At 38.0% G+C, this 19683-nt stretch overlaps 1 protein-coding gene across 3 annotated transcripts in view; it reads right to left on the bottom strand.

Moving 5' to 3' along the window:
• LOC150086897 (uncharacterized) overlaps positions 1–19683 on the bottom strand; it is a 304701-nt gene that overhangs the window by 22996 nt on the left and 262022 nt on the right. For all 3 annotated transcript variants that reach the window (XM_090372793.1, XM_090372794.1, XM_090372795.1), the window contains one exon: positions 8055–8309. In XM_090372793.1, coding sequence (XP_090228919.1) covers positions 8055–8309 — 255 coding nt within the window. The remainder of the gene's footprint in view (positions 1–8054; positions 8310–19683) is intronic.

Genomic DNA, 19683 nt, shown 5'->3' with positions numbered 1-19683 from the left:
TGTGAAGGTATTCACAATGAGATATGATAAAAACGAATGCAATTTTACCATTTTCGGCAATTCACAAAGTACAAACGTGATGTTAATGCACTAACCTGTTACGTTAAGAATAGTTCATTAAAATAACATTTTACAAGCGACTCCTCTTTCTTTCAAAGTTAAATCATTAGAAAAAATTGCATGCTCGTGCACCTGGTCGCAAATCCCCAATGACGTTATTAGCCCAAGTTTAGAATTTCGTCAAGAAGCTGTTGATCAGCAGAGCAAAAGTCTGCCATTACGGGTGGAACTTGCGTATTTACTGGAAGTGATCCAGAACTGACAGCAAATAGCGGCAGTGAAAAGGGTGGAAAAAAAAAGAGGGATTTAAATCTCAAAGAAAAATTTCATATTGATCTTGTACTTAATAAAGCAAGAGCATCTAGAAATGTATCGTGAGGTGGATTATCTCAATCAAATGAGCTCGGGTGGAGGAGGGAGAAGAATTACAAAGCAGTCCCGCTCGAAGAGCAAGAGGTAACTTTATGCTCTACATAAAAATGAACTAATTTACGTGGCAGGCGACAAAATATTCACTTAGAGGGACCATCACGCTGAAAATGTTGAAGAATTTTCTTGGAATGCCGAACACGTGCAGTTTAAGCACAAGAGGGGAAACCTGGAAGTTTTAAGTTAAGTTGCCGGGGGCGGTATCTTGAAATTGGATAAGGAACGGCATTGCATTAACCATGTGGAAGGATGGATGGCTTTGAAGGAGAAAACCTAGCAAATTATTAATAATAACAGCGAGATAGATATTCGGCATGAAAGTAAAAGTGTAAAGAGGTATGTAATTTATTGGTAGCTTTGCCAATCTTCGAAAGTCTTTACATATTTGATATGCTTCTCTGCAACTCGGCAATCTTCCTCCCAGCAATTCTCTCCAGTCATCACCATAGGTGATGACTGGAGAACAACTCTAGCCAGAAACAGAGATAAACTCGACTCCATCCAGCGAAACATCTTACTGACAATTACAAGAGCCTGTTGTACTGTCAGCATGGTTGCACTCCAGATGCTGGAAGGAACACTTCCTCTTTATCTGGAAGTTATTAGAAGAGGCTTGAATTTCAGGCTAAAGAGATAACTCCCAACCAACATCCTGGGAATCACTCTGAACATGGATGAGGACATCAAGAGAAAAAGAAAGAGAATAACAAACTCACTACCAAACATAGCAAGCCAGATGGGAAAAAAGCAGCAAAGGGACTGTTATTAGGAGACTCCTCTCTAGGTATTTCTGGTCTTTCCCCCCCCCCACTAGTATGCATCAGGTCTTTACTCCACCGTTTTCGTTACAGGACACGGCTTCCTTAATGCAAAATTGATGCGACTTGCCCAAGACTCTAGATGGACTTGTGGAACTGACGTCTACAATCTTCTATAATATTGAAACAATACTCCCACTTTCTAGAATGTTCTAGAATCATCTATAATGTTCGGGAATTTTCTACAAGTTCTACCACAATCAGGCATCTTCTACAACTTTGTGGAGTATTCTAAAATATTCTAAATATTTCTTAAATATTATTTAAGTTTTTTTTTTATTTCTATACATAATTGAAAATAAACAAGTTGGTCTTATTTTACTAAAAATTTCGAAAATTAAGGAAAAATAAAACGTGATTCCAACGTTAGGTTCAGTAGGTTAAACGCGCATAAAAGGTACGATGGTATTAAGCTGTAGAGGGAAATAAATAAAAGAGAATAATGTACGAATTGTAACAGAAATGAATACCTTGCGATGGCCATTGCATTAACTTCACTATTTTAATTACCAGCCATAAAAGGAAACAGCATTGGTCGAGCGATGATTGTTTAAAGTGTATTGTAAAAAAGAATAAATGTTTATTTATTTAAATCTAAGTTTCCATCATTACTCAACCTGTTTAGAAGTTAGGTTGCCGTATAAATTAAACAATACTCAACAAAAATTCTTATAGATAGCGCGTATACATGGACGCCATTTATTATATAAAACTGCCCGTACCTATTTACAGATTAGTTTATAATGTGAAATTAACTGCAGCATTTTCAGTGAATAAATAATATAATACGTAGCCTAAGTTAATTATTCTTATTTGAGTCAGAGATTAAAAAAAAAAAAAAATCAATATCAGTTCATATAGTGGAAACAAACCGTTTCCTATATGAAGACTCTTCTCTTCTTCTAATAATTGTTCTGTTAAGTGCTTTTTGCTAATCATATACCGGTCATTAATACTGCTATGGCATTATATTTGTTATCATGGCAGGTCAATGAACGGGGGTAGCATTTTACGCAGAATATTAGCTATTCAGGTCGCCGATTGCAAAAGTGGTGTGTAGCATCTACTGTAGAAGAAATCTCTGTGTGTACACTGAAGTTATTTTTGACTACTATTGCCAAGTGGACATTGTCTACTTGGAGTTCCCCTCGGATTCCGTTTTTCACACATTCTGAATTGGTCTCTTCTTTTACTTGCTGACGAGGCAAACGATGGAAGGAAGACAATTTTCCTCCCGATTGAGTAGAGATCGTTGGAATCGCGGACAAAGGTCGCATAAGGGAACAATCCCGTTTGCAGAGAGAAGTGGGGGAGATGAGGGGTAGAGAGAGAGAGCAAAATCGGAAAACTCATTCCGAATAGATCGATGCTTTGTTCTATCTCCCGAGTCAGACAGTTGGGATCGTTTGTTTCACTTGAGCCAGAAGGGCGTCCAATAACAACAGAGTCAAATGTAATACGCATGGGCAGAAGGGACTCAAGCATGCCGTATTCATCTTTAGCGATATTAGAAATAAATCGGTTATGAGATAAGATAAATGTTGTTATTTCCATTCCAATGGTCCATTTTTTTTCTTTCCAACACTCATTACTGTAACTTCGTTTTCCACCGTGACAACGCTCATTTATTTCCGCGTGAGCACGTGTCAGAAGATCCTGCGCTATGCATACCCAACCATTCATCAAGCAATTTACACCGATTTTTTTTTTTTTTTAAATCGGGGTGGGGGAAACATGTAATTATATTTGTCCTTCTAAAATTAAATACGATCTTTAATTGGTTTTCTAGAGATATCTTATCGGTTCGCAGCAACAACAAACTTTGTGTACACAGCGGCACATTGCCAGAAGCATGCGTACAGAACTGCCATCACATCATTTATTAATTCAAACATCATAGCGGCTCAAGTGTCACTTGGCTGTATGAAATTAAATAATTTCTTCTTGGTTTTCATAACACCTGCAGGTCATTTGCTTTGCGGGTCTTCATGAAAATTACACCTGCATCAAATGATCTAAGATATGTGTTTTAAAACAGTTGAGGATTTCGACTCTTCAGTTTATTTTACAACCGAACAGAGTTATACAGTCCCAAATGCGGGTCGGATAGAAACAATTATTTGAGCCATCAGCAGTGCTTTGTAACCGAAGTCTGCATTATTAATAAGCACTCACGTTGCTTTGTCTGTGTATATAAACAAACTATATTGAAGAGTGGATGTCCCAAAATCATGTGAGCAAACTCCAGGCTTATTAAGTGATAAACCAGATGAACATGAACTAAATTTATCCCCATCAAAACCGCACCCTTTTTAAATTCTGCCTAATGCTGAGTTAACTGGACTTAACGAGGTAGCTTCTCTGGCACTCTAGGCATCCTCATTAACAAAGCTCTTAGAACAAATAAAGAACAAAGAAATAAATCTCAACTGATTCCCCTCATCTCAAATACTGTTCTCCCGTATTTACTGGCAAGACAGAACCTATATTAATTCAGATCTTATTTCTATTCAAATCAGAAGTATCAAGAGCAGGTTTCGATAAAAATAAATAGCGTATAATAATAGATATAAATATTGAGCATGCATAAACAGATAATAACATTAATTATAATTTAAAAAACAAAATGAAAATGTTACTTAAGGGATATCAGCTTTCTTGTGGTCAATCTTGTAGTTGCGATTTTTTACTCACGGATTCGTTTACAAATTAAACAAGGTTTAAAAATACTCGCTGGTGACTTTTGAATAATTCCCTTAAGTGATATTTTGTAAATTCTAAATATTGTAAAATATTATTTTCAGTGCCACGTTTACTCCATTTAGCGCTTCTAGTGCGCCAGGGAAGAATTATTTATTGTTTGCAAAAAAAATAAACAATAACTGGTATTAATTGTCCGGGCAAATATACCAATATCCGACATTTGCCTAGAGAAATTAATACGCTATAATACTTTGGTATCACAGAGGCATATCGTTCTGAAAATCACTCTAATAAGCATTTTGAATAATTTAAATTATGTTAGAGTTAAAAAAAAATAAATAAAATAAATCACAATTTCGGATCCAAACGAAGCTCAAACTTACCATGAATTAAAGAGGAAGTTGTGCAAAGTTCAGTTGCATTGGTTCCTCCGGGATACAAACATTAGTAACAGAAAGGCAAACTTTTTTTCTTTATTTATTTGGTGTCGTCTCTTTTACGAATAAAAGACAATCCGCATTAGCATATGATGCAAGAAAGCAAGCTTATATATAGCATCAGCCAAAAAAAACTTTCCAGTTTCACCCATGCATTCGTTCCAAATGTTTGTATAGTTTCAATCTATTTAATCTGTCAACTTCTACAACGACAGATGGAAGTCTGTTCCAGCAATTAACCACCCGTTGGCTAAAGGCAAACTTCCGCACATCTATCCTACAACCGTCTTTCCTCAATTTGAATTTATGTCTTCTCAGGCGATTATTCTGAGCAAGAGGAAGAATCCTCTTGCTCAAAATAATCAGCATTGGGCATGCTCAACCCATTCAAGGCCTTATACACCTCAATTAGATCACCTCGCACATGCTTAGTCTCCGGACGCTGCAATTTGCAGAACTTAAGCCTTTCTTGGTAAGAGCACCCCTTTGTTCCATTCACTAATCTCGTTGCCCTTCTCTGCACTCGTTCCAGCAGCTCTACATCCTTCTTGAAATTAGGCCTCCAGACCTGTATACAGTACTCTAGGTGTGGCCTGACCAGGAATTTTGACCACAAAATTCCTGTATATCATTGACAAAACTCCATGACTTGCTCTGGCAGCACGTCTGCACTGTTCAGAGAACTTGCACATTTGACTGCGCAATTACCTCCAGGTCCTTTTCATTCTCCACTACCCTGAGTGTAACACCACCCAGTTGGCACGTTACTTTGGGGTTACTTCTACCCATATGCAGCACTTTGCGGACTCTAGATTTCCTTAAACTCTGTAGTCTTAAATTACAGTACAGTGTCGACAATTTTCAATAGATGGCAGCACTTCCGGAATGCCCACTTGTGGAAATTTCAGTTTGTATTTACAGCTTCACGTATTGGATCGATTCATACAAAGCGTACTTTCCAGATCCTCGAAATCAGCGTGTTTTACAATGACTAGGAAATTACGGATTTCTGTCATCTACAGAAAAGTCTTCAGAACGTGAGTTGATTAAGGCAACTTATGTGGTATTACTGTAAAACAGCGCCGCCCGCTTGCCCCGATTATCTTTCCCTTTCGATAAAGCGAACTGGATTCTTGAACAGTTCAGTTTTCCACGCAACAAATGACGATGCAAGTAGCGCGTTCGCAATTCAGAGTTGAAAGCGAACTACTTAAGTGGAACGTCTGAACTGCAATACGCCGGAGTTAGAAAGCTCTCTCGCAATCCCTTCTTCACTCGTCTTTCCGACAGTCTGGCGCTTTGCGGTGCCATGGTGACGGAGGATGCGGAAGAAAAGCAGACAACTGGGCTCGGAGATGCGAGACAAGCGTTGTTCTGTCTGTCTGTCTGTGTAGGGAAAGTAAGCGAGAGAAAGGGAAACTAAAACTTTATGAACTGAACACGTCTGTCTCGCTTATAAAAATAAATTCAGGAAATACAAGCGAAAAATAATTTTTTTTACATATATATATATATATATATATATATTTTTCTTTTTTCTTCCCTCAGATGATTTAGTTGCGTTTTAACCACGTACGCCAATCCTAGACCACAGTACAGTATATTGCTTACAATAGTGCTTGGCTAAACAAAAAAAAAAAAAAAAAAAAAAAAACGCGTGCCGCTTTTGACACGATAAATTCTTCCTCGTGTCACAATTTAAACATTGCGATTATTGTATTTTATTTATATCTTTTCATAATCTGCACCTGCAAATAGCAAACTGCTATTGTAGCAGGCGCTCAAAAAAAAAAAAAAAAAATACATTCAGTTCGGTATATAAATATAAAATGTTTGAAATGTCAGAATGTTTTATTCCAGCCGTCTTCCTTGTTATAGATATTTCCCAACCAATTTGTTCTTGTCTTGTCTAACGAAGCGGTTTTCAAATAGGAGTTTTCCGGGTTAAATCTCATAATTGTGTGTGTGTGTTGGAGAGGCGAAAATCTTCTTATTTAAACAGAAATTAACTCCTTCCAAATTGTTGTCCGATCGAGGTCAACAGATTTAATCACAGCACATATTTTCCTGTTTGGTTATCTAAAAAAAAAAAAAAAAAGTTTACTGTAAATCTAGGCCTTCAAAAACACTTCAAAACAATAGATTATTGAAGCGTTTCCAAAGAGTAATCTATAGCTCTATTTTGAATTACCCTTTGGAAACGCCAAAATTGGTCTTATGCCAAATGTAATAAAAAGAAGTGTTCTGTATTTGATGAATATAATGGAGGCTAATGGACCGCCATTTTGAACTTTACGGTAACCGTACTAGCTGGATTATTTTAAAAATTTAATATGCGAATGTTTTATCATGATATCTTAGTCATTTATTGTTTTTCTGCTTTTACAGTAAAAAAGAAAGAGGTTTATGATTCACCTTATATAGGCATAGGTATATTCACTCCCTCCCTCCCCCCTTTTTTTAATTTGCTGACAGCTAAGGGAGGCCAATGTGGGGTATGCAAATTTCATTTAGTTACTTATCGTTATCGGATTTATTTCAGCAATTTAAAGTACAGAGGAAGGACGTGAAAATGCAATATTATTGTTCAATGTTAAAAGCTTGCCCATTGTGATACTTGAAACAGGTAAAAAAGGGGTTAAACTGTTGAGGAAACTAACAAAAGAATGAAAGCGTAGAAGGGATGCTGACTATATGACGTTACGGTGATTTGAAGTGCACATGCTGTCTTAATATTCTGCATACACTATTGCGGACTGGTCTATCATTCACGGATCAGTTGGCTAGCGCATAAGAATACCTTCTGAGCTTTCATTTATCTTCGGACAGCATAAATACCCATTTATATGAAAATAGGCCGATATAAATGCACGCACTTTTGATTCTGTGTTGTCGATCAATTCGGAGTCACCTGAAAAAAAATTATTCCTTTTAGATAATTTTACTTTTGATTTATGTCTTTTCAAAATCTAACTAATGCACCGTTCACTGAAGACTCAGAGTTACAAGGGTTTCTCAGGAAGAACTGGTGATGGGGAGGGGGCTTTGAATTCCTTAAAGCTCAGAACCGGCTGTTTCGTTTATTAAAAAAATCAGCTTAGGTGGAAGCATTTCATCATAGTCTTAAAATAAATGGGAACATCCTATCCACAAAGAGTTTTTCGTAAGTGAGGGAGACTCACTTTCACATCTGGATATCAAAAATTTGAATGATATGTGTTAAAATTAAAACTATAGACACTAAACAATTGCATCACCTATCGCATTAAAATAAACAAGACCTAACATTTTAACTATTATATAAAAACGGCCTCATATATATAAGATAACAGACATGAACAGATTTACTGGAAGAGACTCATTATGGACTAAGTTGTCAATGCTTCGTTAAAAATCAAATTAAATTAATTCAACAACCAGGAATAAAACTATCACCTTTAATCCTACAAAAAGAATCAATTTTGTTAAATGACTACGATATAAATTTGTTATTCGCGCAAGTGCAGAAAACTGAAATGCTGAAAATCTTTCCCGAAAAATCGACAATTTTATTGTTATCAACTGCAACGCCACCTTTATTCTTATAGTGTTTACATTGAGATCTTACGTTTTCACAGGTCATCAGCTCTGGTAGGGTGACTGGCAGTTGTCGGACGGTTCCACGACCCAGCGCTTCCCTCTTCCGCTGTGCAGAGAACATCCGCAATTCACGTTTCTCTTCGTCACTGAGTCCATTGCAGTAACGCACTTCGTTGTCGTGGGGAGGAAGCTGATGGAGAAGTTGTTTGATCCGGTTTTTTTCCCCGACACTGTTCACATACGGAACGACATCCTCTGGTAGTGCTGAGAAGTACAAGTGGACCTGCAAAATAAAGAAATATAAAATAATGTCACTGAACGTTTCCACAGTTGTGATAATTATTAAAACAGCTACAAAACTGAATAATTAGAATTTTTTGGGTATGTATCAGAAAAAACGCCCTTTTTTCATTTTATTACTCGTGTATGCAGTCGGAATACCCTTGAATATAGGTGGCAGGAAAAAAAAAAAAAAAAACACATTCACAGTGTTTTTATAGTTTAAAATTTCTTTATTTAAAAATTAAAGAAAATAACATTAAGATATTCGATTCATTTTTTTTAAAGATTTCACGCAATTTCTTTTTTGAAATCTGCCCACGAATTTGAATTTCTGAACTTTGATCGATCATAATTCCAGTTGAACCTTTTTATATTAAGCAATTACAAAAGAGGGATATTTTTGTTTTCGGGGGGAAAAAAAAGATTAATAGTTATGGTAAAGGGATTGTATAACGCAACTTCTTTTAATAATAATTTTATTTGCTTAATCCAAGAGACCTTATTTCCAGTTGATTCCTTTGATCGATTTTATTTCCAGTTTTAAATTTCCACGAATTCACACTTCAAGAACACTGGCAATTTTTTTTTTTTTTTTTTTTCCTAGCTTAAAATAAAATGGAGACTCCGCAATCAGGTTTTTTGACTATTCTGAATACTTTGGATACTGACGAGCTTAAGAAGATTTAAAGTAATCGCATTTTTTCTTATATAAAGTTCAATGAAGGATCTAAAAACAGGCTACTTCTAACGAACTGCTTTCTACTCCTGTTATATTGTTAAATAAATAAATAAACAAACCTTTGGAATCTGTCTATTATACATTATCAAAACCATTCTTTAATATGCATTTATACACAATATTGGTCTCAAATTTTCGCATCTACAAAGATAAATCACATATCATTCGAAAATCTCAACCGGAAATTCAGTTTATGACATTAAATTCTGGTTAATGTGTTAATGTTTAAATACAAAATTAAGTAATTATTGCGTTCGCGCAAATTGCTACTGAAATCAGAATATTATAAGCACAAATAAAACAGTTGAACTAGCAGTGTAATGGATAGAAGAGTTTCAAATGTTTCACGAGCTTCACGTGTGTTTTTCGAGAATAAGTGATCAGATGCACGCGGCTTATTTTATTTTATTCTCTTTCTTTTATTCTTTTGACAAAAAAATTGAATGAAATGAATGTTCTTTCAACTCGGAATAAAAGATATAAATAATCATAAAAAATATGTCACTGGGAAGGGAATTTACTAATTAAATAAACCAACTACTGAACTTTAAACTGTATCTTATTTTTGACCTCTTTATTACTCATATCTTATATTTGATAAAAAATAATTTTTGAAAATTTGACTTTACTTAAAGATATTTGAGAATGTGTGCTGAAAAATATTAGGATTTTTTTAAAAATTAATTTTATTTGTTTATGTTTTTTAACATCCATATGCAAAGTAGTATTTAAAGTCAGCACCATTAAATGAAACAGGTTGACCTAACCCTTAGGTAAATATGTTTATAAATTGCCACTCATAGCAACTAGATATAACTAGATATTCCACGAAAGTTAAATCTTGTTATTAAAATTAAATCAAGTTATTAATATTTGCCGGAGGCCATTTATACAATGCAAAGTTTCATGATGGTGCCCTCTACTAGAAGAATGCGACATAAACAGGAAGTGGAAACATTCTCTCTCTCTCTCTCTCTCTCTGAAATATGCACAGAAAGGATGTAACGACAGCATTTCCTTACGAGAAAACTTTCAGCGCCCCTCACAACTTCATCCTGAAGAGTTGATGTAAGTAGTAGCCCGCCAGATTGGTGACATGCTCGGGACTATTAGCATCCTCGCACCATAATGGAATAAGGAGGAGTGAGTCAGCAGTAGCAGAATGGTAGAAGCTATCAGCAAGATCCGGTGTTTTCTCGGAATGACAAGAGAGTGGCAGAGAGAGGAGGAGACGGTATACCATTACAGGGAAGGGGAAAATGAGGCGGGGGACGAGAGCGTGGGGCGGAAGGACAAAAGATAATTTGTCATTTTCTAATGGAATCTGACAAATTCTTGCAGTAATCCTCAGTAACTTTCACAAATTATTTTAATCTTGTTAAATAACGGATGTAATGTACTCAGCAATTAATGCAGATAATCCCAACTACTGGAATAAGAAAGTATTTCTGGGTAACAGAAACTTCTGAAAAGTGATTGAAATTCAAGCTTTTGCCTTCTTTAGTGTTACAGAAGCACTTCTATTAGTGCGAAAAAGTGATTGCTTTCAGATTCTTTATAGTTACAGTTACTACGGTTAATATTTTTATGAAGGATGTTTCTGTAGCAGCAGCAGCATGAATCTGCGCAGTGTCGACAGTGATCAGTGTTTAGGAAGATGGATGATCAACGGTTCCTGTAAGAAAACTGACCAGAGGTTACTACTCTTGTCATTTTCCTCTTCAGATGATGGCGACTTCTTTAAAAAGAGTTGCGGGGTGTTCGTTTTTTCAAGACAACATGATTACATTTTAGATTGCTATCTAGTCTGGTGGGATGGTTTCCTATGTGTAGGGAAGTGAATAAACTGCAGTAAAGCCACACTTTCTTCACAGATCAATGGCTTTTTTTTTTAAATATCTGAAACTTTCTCAGTATCATCCTAGTAATATCGAGATCAGTTAAACCATTTAATGCACGTATAGGTCGCTATGGAAATATATCCGAATCAGTCAATTACACATTATCAAAGTCTTTCTTGAATATGTTCACGATACTGGCCTCGAATTTTGCATCTACAAAGACAAATCACGTATCATCCGAAAAGTCTGAAGCAAGAATAGAGTTTATGATATTAATAAATTTAAAGAGTTAATTTTTAAATACGAAATTAAATAATTGATCCGCTTGCGCAAATGACTAATTGGCATTGCAACTCAGGTTGTTATAAGCGCAACCATAGCAGTAGTGTGATGGTAAAAGGGTTTCGCGTGGATGTCTTTATTACTTCGGGTATATGTGATCAAATCCAAACGTAGTTTCCCCCTTCTAACTATTCCCTGATTCTTTTGACAGAAATCCTGACGAAACAATACAAAAAATGCAGTTATGTCACATTTTGGTATTCCATCTTGCAGAATTCAATAAATATTTAAATATCCTGTAATTATTTAACGTATTAATTATATTCAAATTGATACATTGGAGCAGGTAAAATTCGAAGAGCATTGACCCATTGTTTTTCGGTTACAAGAAAGGTATTGAGCATATGGCAGCACCTCAACGGGTTTGACGAATAATTCAAAATAACAACAGACCTAAGGGAGGCAGTCAGATTGGGGATATTTGTATCTAGGGACCCAGACCAGTTCATGAGAGTGCGTAACAGCAGGTACCGATTTAAGGGTCTGTAAATTCGCAAAATGGCAGAAGAAAGGGTCGACCTAAGTGAATTCTTGGAAAGAATGTACAGTAACAGAAAACAGAAGGTAAGGCGCACCCTCGTAGGCAACCATTAATGAATTCCAGCCTATCAGCAGCCGAAATATGTTCTGAGAAGAAATTACAAAATCTATCCGTACAGGAAGAATAACCACAGAATAGAGAACAGCTGTTAGAGTAACTACAAATCACAAAGACACAGCATGGGATATGATGGGACATATGGTAGTGGAGCTGCTAACGCGCGGAAGCAGTTACCTCACTGTTCCAGCCAACACCATTGGGGTACACAGAGTGGCTGTGCTGTGTTGCTCAGAGTTTGCGCTGAGCCAATTAATTCTACGAGGTGTCAGAATATTTCGCTTGCAAATTGCGTGTATTTTATAGCACGTTTGACTGTTTTGCAGATGAAATAAACCAACGCGCCCTTCGCCCAAGACTCACAAAAAGTTCTTGAGGTTCCTTTCTTCATTCATTCTTTCTGCCTTTTCCACATGGCGTGAGTGAGTAACATCACTATTCATCGTATTACTGCGAGAGCGCGCAACGTGTAAACAAAAGTGGATATAGCAGCTGATAATGTGGGCCGATGAATCATTCCAAGAGTTATATGGTTTCTATTTAACTTTGAACTTCATTTTCCTATTTGCACATTACAGATTAAAGTTTTCCCAGTTACATTGTGCATATACACATAGTAGCCACTTTATTAGCTACGCCTAAGCACACTGGCCAAAAAATTGGAAACATTTATTCAATATCTAATAGGACCACCATTTGCCTGAATTACAGTCCGCGCACGCGTCGCATGGATTCCTCTAGGTGCCTGATAAGAGATTTGACCATTCTTCCATCAGGATATTTGTTGTATTGTAGTCGGTAGAGACTTGTGAAGTCGAACTGGCTTTCCAATATATTCCAGACATTCTCAATTGGATTCACATCTGGATAATTAGGCAGCCAGGGTAGATGTTGGAAATCTTGGGAATGTCTCTCGAACCATTCGGACACAACTTTTGCATGGTGGTTATCTGCATTGTCGTCTTGAAAAGATCCATTGCAATCCTTGGTGTTGGTGCTACCAACACCAAGACTGGACTGTGCAATAGTGTAAAATGATCATGTGTCTGACGAGTCTCGATTTTCACATCAGTGGTACGGCAAAAACGCGGCACGAAACTCATGAAGCCGTGCAACCAGACTGTCTCCTATCTCATAGCATGTACCACCTCCAGCCGCTTGAGTGGGACAGGAGACAGTCTGGATGCACGGCTTCATGAGTTTCGTGCCGCGTTTTTGCCGTACCAGTGATGTGAAAATCGAGACTCGTCAGACACGTGATCATTTTCCACTGTTTCAGAGTCGTCTTGGAGATTCTTTCGATATGCGCACAGATTCTACAACACTTTCGTATAAAGATTCTTCAATTCCCGCCCATAATTCTGTTAGAAATGGGTCTTTCATTGCCTAAAATGAATTTTCAGTTAATCCCGGCTCACTGAATCTTCCCTTCTGACGCACAATTCACTTTAAATTCCGGTCTCTGACTTAGAGTACCGACTTTTTTGCTGAATTTCTTCCATTTAGAGCTATACTCGCATACTTTTAAGATGGTCTCTTTCGACACACCAGTGAATTCTTTTGTTTTCTCGATTTTGGTTCCTGTTAAACGTACTGCAATAATAAGTCCTTTCTGAAAATCGGAAAGATCATTCCATATGACTGGATCGACTAAAAAGTCCCATGAAAGTGTATAGTATTTATCTGATAGCAAGGGATTAAGTGATCATACCATGTGGCAGCCTATATTTAACTAACTTACACTTGCATACAGTACGTTTAATTATCTGTTGACGCAAAAGTTTTCTAATTTTTGGGTCAATGAGTGTACCTAACAGCGAGTAGCTCCCAGTTTAGCCCTAAGCATTGGATGGTTGCGGATCTTTATTCTGAAGAGCTCGTTCCACCTCATCCTATAAGTGCTCATTTGGAACAATACAGTATATAAATATGATGTTTACTACTACTACTTGACATATACTTTTTGAATAAATGTGTAAAATTGTCTCTAATTAGGGGTTCCACACTGTGCACTAGCTTGACCCTTGTCTTCCCACCTCCTTTTCCATTATTTCGACGTTTGTACAAACGCGTCTACCACAAATCACTTTAATTAAGAGATTTAATAAATACTCTCCTGTCATTCACGAGACACTATCTCTGAGGTTATTTTCACCCTTTGTGTCAAAGCAGCCAAATCTCCACCATCACGTCTGTCCATTAGTCCCATTTCTAATCCCCAGAATTCTCCTCCTTATCGGACCTTCCGCAGCTTCGAACTTGCGAAAGTCATTTCTCTGGTCATTTCCTGAATAGAACGAAAGGTCGTCCTTACTAACGCTAAGTGACCGAGACCTCCTGGAGCGAGTTAAAGTTGGGTAATGGCGCACATTAGCCAGAGTGGACACATGCGTTGGACAGCGCGGATGAAGTCATTAACTCCGAAGGCTCCCGTCAGGGACCGTACCGTTAAGTGTAGTTATCTAGCTACTGTTTTTGCTCGTGCTTTCCGGGGATCGAAAGATAGAGGCGGAAGGTCAACATCATCTACGGCTTCAGGTCAATAGAACTGAGCGTTGCGGAGGTAATGAGAATTCTCGCAGGGAGGTGATTAGCTGTAATAGGTGTTTTGTTATTTGGCTGAACGCGAGCAACCTTTGGCGAATTACGATCGTTACCAACTGTGATTTCTAAGCTTGGTTATTTTATCTTGGAAAGCAGGAAATCTTTTCTCAATTTCGTAGGATTAGGAAATCTTTGAAGAAAAGAAAGTAGCCATTATTAATATCAAGGACATTAAAACATACATGGTGTTCAAAGACGCTGAATCCATACAATTCCGTATATCTTCGGTACACAACTGCAGGAACATCATATAATTGGATTGATGTGTAGACCTGTTGTACAAGGTCACAATGCATCATAAGAGATGTTGGAAGTGCCCACCATTCGAACCCCCGACGATTCGTTTTCTGCGGAAAGGTCTCGTCTTTTACTGACATGCTTACCGTTACGCGGTTTGTCTGTTAGGCAGCCAGTCTCGAAACTTTTAAATCAACTTGTATATAGTACCAGTGGTTTCCCACAACTCTGCGATCAGTTCTTTTGTGTTGAATGCAGGACCCTAAGGGCCAGATAGCGTGAGTGATATGTGGTTTATGCAGTGCCATGTACGGTTATGTTGCCATTCTGGCCTCTTAGCCTAGGGGCCCGTGGAACACCACCGATCCCTGGTTACCGTACCAGGCATGGGAGCCGCGCCAGGGAGTAGGGATTAGATACTCTAGCGGGGCGAACCCTGGCAGTGGCAGAGCTTACCAGAGAGGGCTCTGTCGCTAACAAAATAAGAAAGAAATTTTTATTGGAAAGGAGTGCGGGTGTGACAGTTCAAGTTTGGAGGATAGGCGCAGTCTAAGAAGGTGGAACCGGAAGATTTCTACCAGGAATTCGAAGGATGAGGGACAGAACAGCATCCCCGCAGAGGCGGCCCACCCTCCACGGGAGGGATATTAAGAACAGCATAAAGTATTTGGGGTGGTAGAGTGCCACTAAGTGAAAGTTTCGTGGGGAGATCATAGTGTGCATAGCGTTTAGGTCAGGCGCCACCTGTAGTTTCCCACATCTGCGTCATACGTACGCTGTGAAGAAATACAGTGCTACTGTAAATGGCAGGAAAGTGTTGTGTGTGTAGTATTACGTTGGGTTCTGTTGTTATGTCCTGGCATTTGGCAGCAGGGACCCTGGTGGAACCCCACGTTGCAGGGTGCCCTATGTGGGGGCTTACCTTTAATTTGTTATGTGTTCCCTAGGCCGTAGTCCACGTGCACATTACGGAGGGGGGGTTAGTCGCCATCTATTGCTTGATGAGTCAGAAGGGTCTGACAATCCTACGCCAGTCAGACCAGTTGCAACCAGCGTCAGTATCTCACGCTGTGCTTCCTAAGAAGAGGAATGCTGTCAGCACAGGTAGTGGGGGGCGTGTCCGGGTAGGTTGTGCTCCCCAGCTGCAGTCATGTTTGGGGCACCTATCATCGAAATAAGGTACACACTCCACGTGCCGACAAGGGACAGGCTGGTTACAACGCACACTCTTCCATTTTCCAAGCCTCACTCAAGCTTGCACACAAACGTGATTACAGCACCCTGAATATGAACAGCGCACGCATGACCGGCTCATTCATATTACAATTACATGTCTTAATCTGCAGCCACAATGTTTTAGAATTATTTTTATTTTTTAATTTATTTATTATTTTCATCAGATATTCAGGAGCGCATATTCATTATAGTTAATTAGGACATTTTCATTCACTCGTGCAGTCAATTTCACTCGTCACACATTTTTGTGCAGGTTAAGTTCACCCAGATTATTACTCATACATGGGGATTCCCACGGGTTGAGGCCTTATCCCTCTTCATGCGAAGCTCCAATTGACACACGATCATTCACCCACGGCTGCTTGCTTGCTGTCACTGTTTGTCTGCCATAGGTGCCATAGGTTTGTGTGAGAACCGGAAGTAGATAACAGATAACCGGAAGTGGATGAGAGGAAGGTCGAATCTTAATTTTGGGTGTAGGATGTTGATCGGGAGAAAGCGTTGTTCCTGTCATGTAATTTTAGACCTGTTATCACATTTCTCTCACCTTAAATCGGATAAGGGCATCCTTCCAGTATAACTATAGGTTACTATGGAACCGGAAGTAGCCACCAAAAGTGGAAGAGAGGAATGTGGTGCCTTAACTTTTTTTGAACTATGCCATATTAAACAGCAGTTCGATTAACCCCTCCCCAGTTTATTCCCGTCTGTCCTAATACTCCTCTCAATGCATAACTGTATAACCAGTGGGTTCCTCACAAGTTACCATAGGTTAGTATAGAACCGGAAGTAGCTAGCCACCAGAACCAGAAGAGAGGAAGTTTGGGCAACGGTTTTGATGGTTCCATCTTAATCGGCATGTAAATTTACTCGTCTCCAGTAATTTTCAGCCATTCCCAAGGTGCTCCGATGGTGATTTAGGCCAAAAGCGGTCCCCCCTCCCCATGTTAAGTCTATGGGTGATTTTTATCACAACTCTTTGAAATTTAATCCTACAGGCCTTTAAGGGGCATTATTATATTCAAATTTTCTGTTTATACTCCGGCACGACAACGAAGCCAGTAGAGTTTACAATAAATCTTCAATACAAATATTTGTCGTATTTAGTAGTCACGGGCTTGAACCCCGGTCCACTGAAGGAACGCGTGCTATGCACTCTCGCTCTTGACCACTCGGCTACGTCAGGCCTTTATTCCTCATGGCCCTTTCTTGAACAAGTTTGTTTCATTATACCTACAATTTGGCATGTTCCCTCAATTTGTTTCCTCCCTCGCCAGGTCCAAGGCTGTCTGGAGAAGGTATTTTGGGCCTTAACTTTTTAAAGGGCCTTAACTGAGGGGATGTTAAGCACCTCCCTAGGGTCATCACATGCGTGCTACCTTTGAATTTTACAGTAGTTTCACCCATAGTTTTGACTTAGTTGTCAGGAATTTTTTAGGTCCTGATGGCTGATCAACTTCTATATAGTGAACTTATTTGGTAACTTGTGTGTCTTGAAATACTGTCTATATTTCTGTCTAACTTCTACAAAGAATTGAGTTTGAAATATCGCTCCATAACAAAGCATCTATTGTAGGACTAACGCTATGACTTACTCAGAAAGTGAATGGCGATACTGCGCATGCATACAATGCGTGCTGCCATCTATCCTTAAGCTTCCAATCTACACGTCAAGTAAATTATACGTTGTTTCCGCAAGCACAACTGGAGATATATGCAATTATGTGGATCAGACGACAGTTAAAAACACACTGTATAAAATGTGCAGACGATCAGTGTTCACAACAGAAAACCAAACGATATGAGGAAATTTTGATAAACTGTACACTGCATACGAATAGGTCAAATTCTGACAGTTATAATTTAAATTTAACTTTCAAAGATATTAAAAATATGGAAATCTGAAAGATTGATAAAGATTAATTAAGAACATATTAAACAAGTCAACAATACACGAGTACTTCGATTAACTTTGAATAATAATATTCAAAAACAATTCGACTACGTCAATTAAGAATAGAGCAAGAAAAATATGGGCAGAAAAACAATACTGATTAAATTCGGAAGAATAATAAAACACGTAAAGAGCTGAAGATAAAAATTTATTAAACAATAATTTACCAATAATCTTAAATACAAATAGGTCGGAGGAAAAATAAATTAATGGCATTAAATCAAATGCCTCAGAAAAATGAATATAACCACGAATAGCTGGAGAGGATGAGAAACAAACGGGACGATGAGAAATGAACTTAATAAAAGGGAGGGAATTGCAGATTTAATGAAATTGGAAGAGCTGCTGTGGTTCTGACATGTTCGTAGAATGAATTCTGATGGAATTCCGAATAAGATGTTGATGGAAGAATGGCAAGCAACAATCCGATTGAAAATACCACGAGAAGTTAGGCAAATATTGGAATATTAAATGATATTCAGGAATTTCATTTAAAGATTTACATAACAGGAATTTCGTTGTGCAGAACAGAGAGAGAGGAATTTATGGAGTTTTTTTTACTCTTAGACTAAGACTCTTAATCGTTAATTACTAATTAATTAGGCTTCTGAACTTTTGGTTATTTTTTCCTACATTAGTCATTTCAGTATTTTATTTGCAAATAACTTTTAAATTAAACTTTCCACGGGCTACACTTAAACACTACGGATTCGAATGTTCCTAATAGTTTGAGGAATAAGTGCATTTAGAGGATAATTTAATCTGTAAATGTATTATTACTTTGGGCCCACGAAAATTAGGAAATTTAGTACAGTGTGCAGCTTATACGATTCGGAAGAACACATTTCGTGAGTGTTAACAGGCAACGCAAAAAAGAAAAAAAAATACACAGAGAGAGAACCTGTCTGCATTCCTTCAGAGAATATTGCAAACAACCAATTTGTTCAGTAAACACGTTAAACTTCTCAGCAACCCTCTTTACAGGCTTAGAGGGGGAAAAAAATATATAATGTGGGAGTTAGTACGCCAAGCGACAAAGAAGCTTAATAAACAGGACACTTTGCCTTAATTTAGGAGAAAATTACGAGCGAGAGAGAGAGAGAGAGAAGATTAAATGAAAGGTACCGTACACAAAGTTTTCAGCGAGGCGAATGCCTTAAAAGCAACAACGACTTAAGAAGCACGACAGACCTCACTTAAGGACAATCTGCATATTGATGTTCTATTACAGTAATTGGCTCCGTGTAAGTTCCGAGAGGGGAAGGTGACAAGAGTCCTTTAATAATAAATAATAGTTCACAGTGGGATAGAGACATCTACTGGCAAAATGCTTTCAGCATGGCCGAAGGAATATTAAAAACGTTGTTAATTCCGTTAAGAGCCCTTTGTGGGAAGACAGTTTGAGGAATCATTATGAACAGGCCCCGCACCTCTCTTGAGGCATGCTAAACGGGCGAACACTTCTCGTCGATTTCTTCTTTTGCACGAGCTCTCCTCCTCCGCATTGGAGAGCAAATGAACGAGAGAGAGAGAGAGAGAGAGAGAGAGAGAGAGCATCTTCCTTTTACAAGCATACTTAAAAGTTTACCGGAAGCAAGCAGTAGAGTAATCTAAAGACCATCGTCAAAGCAACGTATATAACATCCTCTTAAGAATACCAACAAATAATATCCAGTTTAAACCAAACTGAATTTTCATCAACTTTATAAAGAAACCTTCAACTTTACTGATTACAGGTTAAACCATAGTATAACTGCGTGTAATTGAAATATAGCAGGCGTTCAATTTTATACAATGAGCTATGCCTTTATTGTGGACTATAAT

Source organism: Mastigoproctus giganteus, chromosome 4, assembly GCF_048544385.1.
Source record: "Mastigoproctus giganteus isolate SK-2022 chromosome 4, ASM4854438v1, whole genome shotgun sequence".
In the NCBI taxonomy this organism is placed as follows: Eukaryota; Metazoa; Arthropoda; class Arachnida; order Uropygi; family Thelyphonidae; genus Mastigoproctus; species Mastigoproctus giganteus.
Note: the sequence above shows the minus strand (reverse complement) of the source record. Positions and strands in the feature narration are given on the sequence as shown.